Genomic DNA, 10,007 nt, shown 5'->3' with positions numbered 1-10,007 from the left:
CCACTATCGTGGAGCCGTCGCTCAACCTACTCGGAGACATCTCACAAGGCACGAGGGATCGTCGGGAAGAACCGTCGAACTTACACTTGGAACCGGAATATTCTTTTGCGAGGAACCGACGTCCCACTATCGTGGAGCCGTCGCTCAACCTACTCGGAGACATCTCACAAGGCACGAGGGATCGTCAGGAAGAACCGTCAAACTTACACTTGGAACCGGAATATTCTTTTGCGAGGAACCGACGTCCCACTATCGTGGAGCCGTCGCTCAACCTACTCGAAAACATCGATCGAAATATCGGAACCGGACGCCTACTATCCCTGTCGCGGTCCTTCCGATCACACCCATGGACCCAGAGGACACAAAAGGGGTCCACGGAAGCACTCTTATTGAAATATTTGAAACCATTTTATTGTTATATTGTTTGCGCCAAACCATTTCATTGAAGTGTGACAACGGTATTTGAATAATTAGCCTTTGAAGAAAAAACACATTTTTCATTGAGTAAAATACTTCAGAAGGCTAAATGCAATTACAAAAGGTTGGAATTGAAATGGGTACTTTTTATTTGACCTTTTCTTAGGTTTGGTTTTTATGTATCAGTTTTTCAATTGAATTTTTTAACTCAAAGGAAAAAAAGGAAACACACATCTATCCATATGTCCACCCGTGGGACGCAGCTAGGTAGTCATGAACTGCAACGCCTGTACATCGGCCTGGTACGCGCAGAAAAAAAGACGAGGTCAATGCTTGGCTAGGCACGTCTTCTTGTGTCATCCGACATGAGCACGTGCACTCTGTACGGAGGATGATTTTCACACAGGACATTTCTTGCTTGAGGTACAGAAGGCGGCTGAACACAGCACGATGCGAAGCACAGAAGCACTCGTTCAAAAGAAAGAAAAAAACGAGCTGGGATCCGCACCTGGTTGCTTTAGGTTCGATCGGAGCTAGCAGTCAGATCCGTCATGACGGCTGTACAGAACCTGCATCGACTAGCCGACGGGTGTCACCTGAGTATGAAACGGGCCCGTAACGTATGTTTTTCGAAGGAAGTGGAACCTTGGTCGACGTGATCGGGAGGACTCACCAGGCTGACAAGGTGACCGGGGCCATAAAGTGGTCAGCTCATGGTCTGCCACACATCCCCAATAATTGAACAAATGTGATGGATGAGGCACCGGACCAGGCAAAAGGTACGAATCACAAAGCAGCCGCGAACGGTTCTGATAGCTATATATATATCAGGATCTTTCCAAGACATAGTGCTTGTCAAAGGATAAAGTGTAAAAAGGGAAAGGTGAAGATCATCATGACTCTTGTATAAGGTAAAAGAAAAAAAATAAAAGATAGGCCCTTCGCAGAGGGAAGTAGAGGTTGTCATGTGCTTTTATGGTTGGATGCACAAAATCTTAATGCAAAAGAACATCACTTTATATTGCCACTTGTGAAAGGGACCTTTATTATGCAGTCCGTCGCTTTTATTTCTTCCATATCACAAGATAGTATAAAGTTTATTTTCTCCACACTAATAGATAATACATATTTAGAGAGCAATTTTTATTGCGTGCAACAATGACAACTTACTTGAAGGATCTTACTCAATCCATAGGTAGATATGGTGGACTCCCATGGCAAAACTGGTTTTAAGGATATTTGGAAGCACAAGTAGTATCTCTACTTGGTGCGAAGAATTTGGCTAGCATGAGGGGGAAAGGCAAGCTCGACATGTTGGATGATCCATGACAATATACTTTATTTCGGATATAAGAAAACATAACTCATTACGTTGTCTTCCTTGTACAACATCAACCTTTCAGCATGTCATATTTTAATGAGTGCTCACAATCATAAAAGATGTCCAAGATAGTATATTGATATGTAAAAAGCCCTCTTTCTTTATTACTTCATATTAATTGCAACGATGACCAAAACTATGTTTGCCAACTCTCAATAACTTTTATTCATCATACTCTTTATATGTGAAGTCATTACTCTCAATAAGGTCAATATGATCTTTTTATTTCTTTTTATTTTTTCTTTCATTTCCTCAATATCATAGCAAGATAGCAAAGTCATCGACTCAAAACTAATCTTTATTATATATAGCTCACGGCCTCGATTACATAGATAAGGATCAACACAAAAACTCAAAGCTAGATCATACTAAACTTTATTCTACTAGATCAAGATATAATCAAAAGGATCAAACTAAGAAAAACGGTAAAGATAGAAGTGTGATGGTGATATGATACCGCGGCACCTGCCCCAAGCTTGGCAGTTGCCAAGGGGAGTGCCTATAACCATGTATTTATGTCTACCTATGAGGACTAAAACCCAACCAATCTACTAGCAAAGCCGAGACACCAGGATTCTCCTCCCCGCCACCGGCCGCTAGAGTGGCAGACACAAGGGAGGCGAATCCACGAACTCGCCGGTAGAAATCGAGGAAAGGAAGGCTTTTCCAAGTGGCCTTAGGAGAGAGGAAAGAATGTATCCTTATCTGAGCCAGGTTTGCACTGTAACAGCGGCTCACATGACCGGGGTCTTAGATGCTGAAGATCAAACGAACAGCAACTGTGTCATGCTCTGCACAGTGGTCGATCTCCTTATAGCCCATATCTCGTGATGCGCTTGAACTTGAAATTTCGCATGAGAATAGAACATCACTCTCTTAACCTCCCCAATTTTTTTTGAAACTTCAAAACATCATTTTTGTGTGGTTTTGACCAAATGTTGGTTTCCATACGATATTTTCCCACATAAATATGTATGTATGCATCTGTTCTTCTGCAGTTAGAACAGCCACATGCCTTCTGCTTCTAGGACGGGGAGGACTGAATCAGGCTATATGCAGTGGGCCTGTTTAGATTTTGATTCTGATTTTCTTCTCTCCAACTGAAGAGTAGCGTTCTTTTTATACTAGATGTTAAAGCACACCAAACAACACCATAATCATGTCTCCTAGGATCTATATAACTTAGAAGCAAAGCAAAGTAAATCTGTGCAGATGCACAGCACACCAAACAACACCATAATCATGTCTCCTAGGATCTATATAACTTAGAAGCAAAGCAAAGTAAATCTGTGCAGATGCACAGCACAGAAGCAACGGTGAGTCTTACTGACATCACCTGTGTTACATATACTTGATACAGTTTCCGACAATGTCGAGCTTGGCCTCTCCAACCTCATTGCTCACAGTTGCAAGATTATTTTCCAAGAATGAATAGAATGGTACTACCAGTCTACAAGGGAGCAGACTGAGATACAGTGCTCTGTTTTGTGAGAACAGGGGTGCCCTGCTGTTGTTGAAGGGCGGAAGAATGGACATGCTGGACGCGCTCGAGATACAGCGGGGTCTGCATTTCTATGAGCCGGGATATCTGCCAAACAACAATGTGGGCGGACAGTTAAAACCAGATACATCATACAGGCCCAGACAGTAATGTCGGTGATTCGAAATCATTACATGTGATGGAAGTTTTTTTTTAATTTTCCATGTGATGGAAGTTTAACATTATAAGAAAGTAAAACCCAGAATTTAGCAGAATGAATGGTCTCGAGCGAGCAACAAATAGTATGTACAAGAGGTGCTATATTAGTTACTTACCGCCCTTCGGAACGCGAACATCTCTTCTTGACCAGACAGCATTGACACCAGACCTCTAGTAGAGGGCCCTGCACCAACATTGCCTTCTGCGGAAACATCCCTCCTTAACTTTGACCCTTCGGCTTCAGTTTCAAACTGGAAACTGCATAATAACCTCTCATGTTAGTAATAAATTCCTGTTCTCGATTCTTTAGATTCAAATGCTTTGCATTAAAAAATATTACGGATGGATAAAAACATAATTTACAACAAAGCTCAAGCCAAGACATTTTTATTCAGGATTTTTTTTTTTTTGGAAATCAGTAGCCCCTGACTAAATTTTTATTCAGAATACAGGATTGTTATTATTTCTGTTGTTTCGTACAAGATGATGCCGCAAGTAGCAATGCCCAAGATTATTAAGTACCACATTCAGAAGTTTGACCCTGCAAAGATGAAGATTTCAGAAGACCTACATGGTAGCTATCATATTACCACTGAATATAAAAGTACAACCTGCATGTGTCGCATTGAAATATGCACAATTACAATTTCACAGGACGAGAAAAATTTAACTGCAGTTCACTAATGTGGTTAGAGGATCATGCATCCAACTATCCAAGTATAAATGTAGATGTTCTCTGAAAATCATCAATACTTTACATGATCAGGTAAGCGCTCTGCAGTTCACCAATGAGTTAAGAGGGTCACAAGTATAAATGCAAATGTTACCTCTCTAAATCAAAAAGAGGCCCTTCCTCAGTTCCTTGAAATAGATTGTCAATGGGTAAGGTAGCTAAACATATAAGGCGGCAGTGATGATTGTACATCTCATCAATAAGGGTGATGAATCTTCTTGCCTGAATGAGGAATAATATTAGAAAAAACATAACACTTCATTTGGCATCAAAGAATTATTAAGTACTTGATAAAGTCAGAGGATAACAAAAAGCAACAGATGAAGGAGTACCTTGTCACGGATCTTCATACTCATAGCTGGAAGGTCTGATATGAAAATTGTATGGTAGTTCCTGGCTATTGCTATATAATCTGCAGCTCCGACCTAAGTATTGGAATAAGGAATACAAGTAAATAAATAATATAACCAAAGCAAGTCTTATTGGGTTCATTCAAAACATCTTTCCCTGCATAGAATTAGAATTCAGTTCCAAATTCATACAGTTGAAAGGAAGAAAGATACTACTCCATATATAGTTTCTTCAAGCCAACAGTGCCATGATCATGAATAACATTTTGATTATCGAGAAATGTAAATTCAAAGAGTGGGATATTACTGGGCGTCCACATAAATACTCGAAGTCAAACCTTGCCACACCGCTACAACTTTGAGGAATCTCAATAGACCTGTTCATGTAATATCAAAGTTAATACAGTTCAGGCTTATATATATTGGTATAGAGATGATTTTTAGGACACACCTTCCAAACATTACAGGAATAGTAACTGCAGTAATGTTTCCTCCTGTCTGGTTAGTTATGTCATGCCACATAGCCTCAAACATATTCCTTGTGTCAGGATTGGTAGGCCAATAATAGTGAATCTGCATACAAATATGCAAATTAGTTGTTACATGAAAAAATACCAGATAACGCATATGACATCCAACAATAAGGTAACAAATACAGGCAGAATAAATATCAAATTTCCAAGCAAAACGAGAGTAAGCATGCAGTGTATTCACAAAAGGATACACCCTACAGGTTTCATATTAGAGTTATCATAGGGATAAAAAAATGTAACTTAAAGGTATATTTGATTTAACATGTACAAGTAGATGCTTGAATCTCTGTCCTAACAATCAAATTGATAACTTCAACTTTAGTGAGTGTCACCAAAGATGAATATATTTTTACAGGCCCTGTTAATTTATTAACCTCAAGGTAGTAAAGGGGGTTGATGTTTTCTTGTTTATGCACTACCCTGAATAACTACACGACAAACCCCTATCAAACTTCAACAATGAGATTAAGTCTATTTAACTACAGTGGATCAAGGCAGAAGATTTCAAGAGAATGCCTAGTGGAAGATTTTGCAAATTAAATTAAATCTTCAAATAATGTGATTTAATCACCTGAACCTGTCAGTCCAGTAACTGATTTCTAGACAGTTTAAGCATCTGTACACAGTGGATCACAATATCATACGGAACTACTTATTTTCAACCTGCTAACACTGCTATCATCTAGTAAGCACCATGTTTATCTCCAGAACATGTAACGCAGATGTTTTATGCGGTCCTAAGACCAAGTGTCATAAATTCCCTATGTCATTACAAGTCAACCTGAGTTGAGCCATCCGTAGGAATAAGGCGGCGATAATCCGTTTCAGTTCCAACAAGAATCTTATTGCAGGTCTCGTCTAGCTTAGATAATAACTCAAGGAAGATTTCGCGTTGCATCCCATCCTACAAAACCAACGGAGAAGAGTGAAAAGATCAAAACAAGTACAGAGTTAACTCAAAGGTACCTATTATCCATTCAGGTAATAATGTATGCTGTCATTCTTATGTCATATAAAAAATCCAGAAGATAAAAAACTAAGCTTCAGAAAGTGTCTTGTCATTTCTTGTAGATGGATGATGTGCTTCTGAATAGTTAAACTACAAGAAACCCAGGTGCAAATAAGTAGTCCACAGCCATTAGCCATGTTATCCTTTTCCAATGAATTTTCTGTATCTAGGATTAGGAAAAAGAGCAATAAGCTCTAGTTTAGCTCCCCTACACATTCTCCACATTGTTATTCATCCATAACATGATAGCAACCTGGTGTTTTACCACTTTAGCTTCTTTCAAATTGTATGTTAAAATTGTGAGAAGTCGTTCCTGTTTGTGGGAACAAAGTTCTAGGTAGTGTAGTTCAAAATGAATATTCTCAGCAGGTCAGAATGTGGTTATGCCTTTCACTCCAATCTTCTTTTGGTGAAATGTAAGTGTTTATTACATTTAAAAAAGAAAGAAAAGAGAAATAATCACAAAAGGGTGTACCTGATTCAGATCTTCTGGTGCTTTATTGCTGGTAGCAACAAGCACAGTCCCAGTGCTTAATAGTCTGCTGAGAATACCAGACAGGGCAACAATAGCGAATACATCAATAGTCTGCACAGATGCAGTTTCTTAGTACATTTCAAAACTATAGGCTGCAGAGTTTATTGTATTTACACTTTTACAGTGACAGCTAAATATTTCTTAGTAACAGCAAGCATACCATGGTAGACAGAGTGAAGTTGCACGAGGTGTTTATAAGAGGGTTTTTTAAGTGCATATCTCACATTAAGGCACAAGGTTGACATTGTCTGTCAGCTGTATTAGCCTCATGGAATCTTACTCAGAAGTTAAGTTAGAATTATGCTAAGTCATGTGCGTACCTGTGTCTAATCCAATTTACTATCAATAATATTAACTGTCACTTTTATGTACTGTATACGGTAATAACTATTGAAGGCATGAGCTGAATAGGGAAAATAAATTTCAGAACAATTTCCTACAAGACTATACTTGATGTAATCGCATTGGATAGATTACGGCAGTAATCTGATAAGCATGATGTCAAGTGTGATATAGAAATGGCAATTTCCTCCAATAAGTTGGAAATGCACACCATAGAAGTGTTAATTACAGGTACCTGTATCTCGTCAAAGCATAGAATGCTTGCACCACATTTATTTGCTTGTCTATCGACAAGGAACTTGTCAGCGACAGCTAACAGGATATGTTTTTGATGTTTATCTTGTTTATACTTTTCCTCCCCGATCAGCCATTCCTTGATTTTTGCATCGAAAGGGAGGCCTGATATCCAACTGAAAGCACTTGATTCCATAGACTTGCCATCATCACGTCTCTTCCACACATCATGCATATGGTCGTGTATTTCAAGCATAGCCTGCATGAAAAGGCGTAATTCAATTTTATTCAAATGCTAGACAACAGGATCCTGACTGAAATATGATAGTCAACAAGTTAATTAACAGAACTCTTGCCAAGCCACACACACACTCTGTTTTGTCAGCTTGCCAAGCCACGCGTACATGAGTTTTGCATAATTTACCTCATGAAAGTGAAACCTCCTCCTGTGTTTGATGACACCTTCTGTGGCCCCATAAAACATGTCCATCAACATTGTCTTGCCTGTGTTACAAGTTGCTCCCTAAAGTTAGCATAATAATTGCAGATAGCTAGATAATATTATCATCATCTTGGTAAAAAAATATTATCATCATAAGCAGTTTATGACTATTTTGAAAAGAACAGCATAATGACCCAAGTGAAGTATTTAGTTACTACTGAATGGGAGACAGCCTGACTACAAACCACTAACTCTCAGGATAGGCCAGGTCAATGTATTGATTAATTAGCTTACCACTTCCAACATTCCCGTAAAGGTATAATCCTTTTGGAGCAACAGGTGCAACTGGTTTCTGGCCAACCAAATTATCTAGTTTCCTCTCTCTGTTCAAATATGAAACCCATCTTCCAACTCCAGGCTCTATATTAGCTCTTCTTTTCCTGGTTTAATCGGCAAAAGACAAGTCAAACAGCAACTTCCAAGCGGCGCAACACAACAGTTAAACAGACTTATTGGTCGCTGAACTACTTAGTTACACTCTTCTTGGGATATGTACAAGAGATTTCTAATTGTAAACAAGAAAAGTTTCTACAGAGTAGGCAAAATTTATATCATTTGGGAGAGGAACAGTGGCACTGCAAAGTTAAAACACAAAACTCTTGATGTCAAGAGTTTGATGGTTTTACAGCAAATGAACCGAGGCAGGAGAACAAATGTTACCGTGAAATCAACTTATCGAGAAATCCCCTTTTCTCGTCTATCCACACCCCATCGTGCTGCTTATCCTCGGCTTCTTCGAGGAGAAGCCGCCGCCGTTCTTTCTCCCTGGTATTGTCCCACATAGACAGCTTTGTCTGCACTTCACGCAAAGGCACTCACTCAGACGCCACGAGACAATCTCCCTGAATAAGCAAAAAAAATATGCGCCTAGTGCTGCTACTTGGACCCGGTGAACACAGAGCCGTCGGCAACTTACATGGTAATCCTCCATCTCCATCTCGTACCGCTTGAGCCTGCCGAGCAAGCTGTCTAGCTCGGAGGCAACATTTTCCTGGTACACGTCATGCCGGAGCTTCCCTTGGCTCACCAGGTCCCTGTAGAGCGTTAGAGGACCCCCTTCAGGTGCAGGACAGAACAGAACAGTATGAGAGATTAAAGATCGAGAGTAAACTGTCATGAAATTTCAAAAAATTACAGGCGTCAGCATTCAGAAGCTCGGAGAGCGGATATGGATGATCATCTTGTCATGAGATTTCATAAAGTACAAGCACGTATAGATTGGCTCGGATGAAATTTCTGCATCACTCGGCCGGTGGCGAACGGTGGGGGCGGTGGAATTAAAACCATGGAGTGATCGGCAGAGGGGCGGAGCATTGAGCTACGAACGTGCGACTGCGCAGCCACTCTAGATACATGCGTATGAGAGAGGGAGAGATCGCGCCGGTACCTGGTTTCGGGCGGTGATCGGCGGCGTCGTGGAGGCGACGGGGGAGGGGGAGCGCGGCGGGGGCGTCGCCGCGGGGGACGGCGGCGAGGAGGGCCGCGGATCGCCGGGTGACGCCGACGCGTAGCCGGAGCAGCATCGCCGGGGGAGGAAGGGGGAGGGCGGTGGTGGGGCGAGGCGGACGGCGAGGTGGTGGTGGCTTAACACCCCGCCGCGCCCATGTCGGGGTGACGCGGCCGCTCTTCTCACCGCACGCCGTGGGCTCGAGCGCTTTTCGCTGGCCTACCTACCACCGAGCACAGCTGGCCATCTGGGCCGTGTCAGCTGGGCCAGCCCGTTAGCACGCCAGCATGGCATGACAGATGCTAAATGGGCTGTGCCCGGCACGCGGCAAGCTAGGGGCCGTGCTTGGGCTGCTAGGCTGGGCACGCCAGGGGCCGTGCTTGCGCTGCTAGGCTGGGCACGCGGGCCGGCATATGGCATGGCACGTTTATCTTTTATATTTTACTTTGTTTTTTATTTAAATAAGGCTTGATACCAGCCCAGTAGGTAAAAAGTTGCCAAAAACACCCAACAGGCCAAATAGCACGTGGGCCATCCTGCCTGGCATGCCGGCGGGCCGGCGGGCCTAGCACCTAGGTTGTGCCTAGGCTAGAGGTTACAGCATGCGGGCCGCATGATACGGCCCGGCTATTAAATATGCCACGACCGGCCATCTCGTACCAGGCACAATTAGCTTGGGCTAGAGGCTGCAGCATGCGGGCCGGCATGACATGACCCGACTATTAAATATGCCACAACGGGTCATGCCGTGCCAGGTATGATTACGGTGGGTCGGGCCGTGTCGTGTCGTGCTGCATGTTTGGCTGAAATCACTAATTAAAGAGT

General features: G+C 42.0%; 1 protein-coding gene across 2 annotated transcripts; it reads right to left on the bottom strand.

Moving 5' to 3' along the window:
• Positions 1-3,029: 3,029 nt before the first annotated feature.
• Positions 3,030-9,368, bottom strand: LOC123060015 (AFG1-like ATPase). Of its 2 annotated transcripts, XM_044482574.1 has the most exons (14): positions 9,123-9,368; positions 8,652-8,791; positions 8,396-8,529; positions 7,970-8,115; positions 7,658-7,737; positions 7,235-7,492; positions 6,598-6,708; positions 5,895-6,017; positions 5,032-5,153; positions 4,888-4,957; positions 4,563-4,655; positions 4,325-4,452; positions 3,614-3,755; positions 3,030-3,386 (listed from the first exon to the last, which is right to left on the bottom strand). In XM_044482574.1, the coding sequence occupies exons 1-14, from the start codon at positions 9,256-9,258 to the stop codon at positions 3,249-3,251; spliced, it is 1,821 nt and encodes a 606-aa protein (XP_044338509.1). In that variant the 5' UTR covers positions 9,259-9,368; the 3' UTR covers positions 3,030-3,248. The 2 variants fall into 2 exon arrangements, with proteins under 2 accessions (XP_044338509.1, XP_044338510.1); XM_044482575.1 differs by lacking the exon at positions 9,123-9,368 and having other exon boundaries at positions 8,396-8,534; positions 8,652-8,779.
• Positions 9,369-10,007: the final 639 nt, after the last annotated feature.

The sequence above is a fragment of the Triticum aestivum genome, chromosome 3A (genome assembly GCF_018294505.1).
Source record: "Triticum aestivum cultivar Chinese Spring chromosome 3A, IWGSC CS RefSeq v2.1, whole genome shotgun sequence".
Classification (NCBI taxonomy): Eukaryota; Viridiplantae; Streptophyta; class Magnoliopsida; order Poales; family Poaceae; genus Triticum; species Triticum aestivum.
Note: the sequence above shows the minus strand (reverse complement) of the source record. Positions and strands in the feature narration are given on the sequence as shown.

Coding starts and splice junctions, on each gene's coding strand:
- LOC123060015 (XM_044482574.1), bottom strand. CDS start 9,258: ATGCTGCTCCGGCTACGCGTCGGCGTCACCCGGCGATCCGCGGCCCTC. Junction 7,493..7,657: donor GGAGGTTTCACTTTCATGAG/GTAAATTATGCA, acceptor CTTTTCATGCAG/GCTATGCTTGAAATACACGA. Junction 4,656..4,887: donor AGTATTTATGTGGACGCCCA/GTAATATCCCAC, acceptor TCCAATACTTAG/GTCGGAGCTGCAGATTATAT.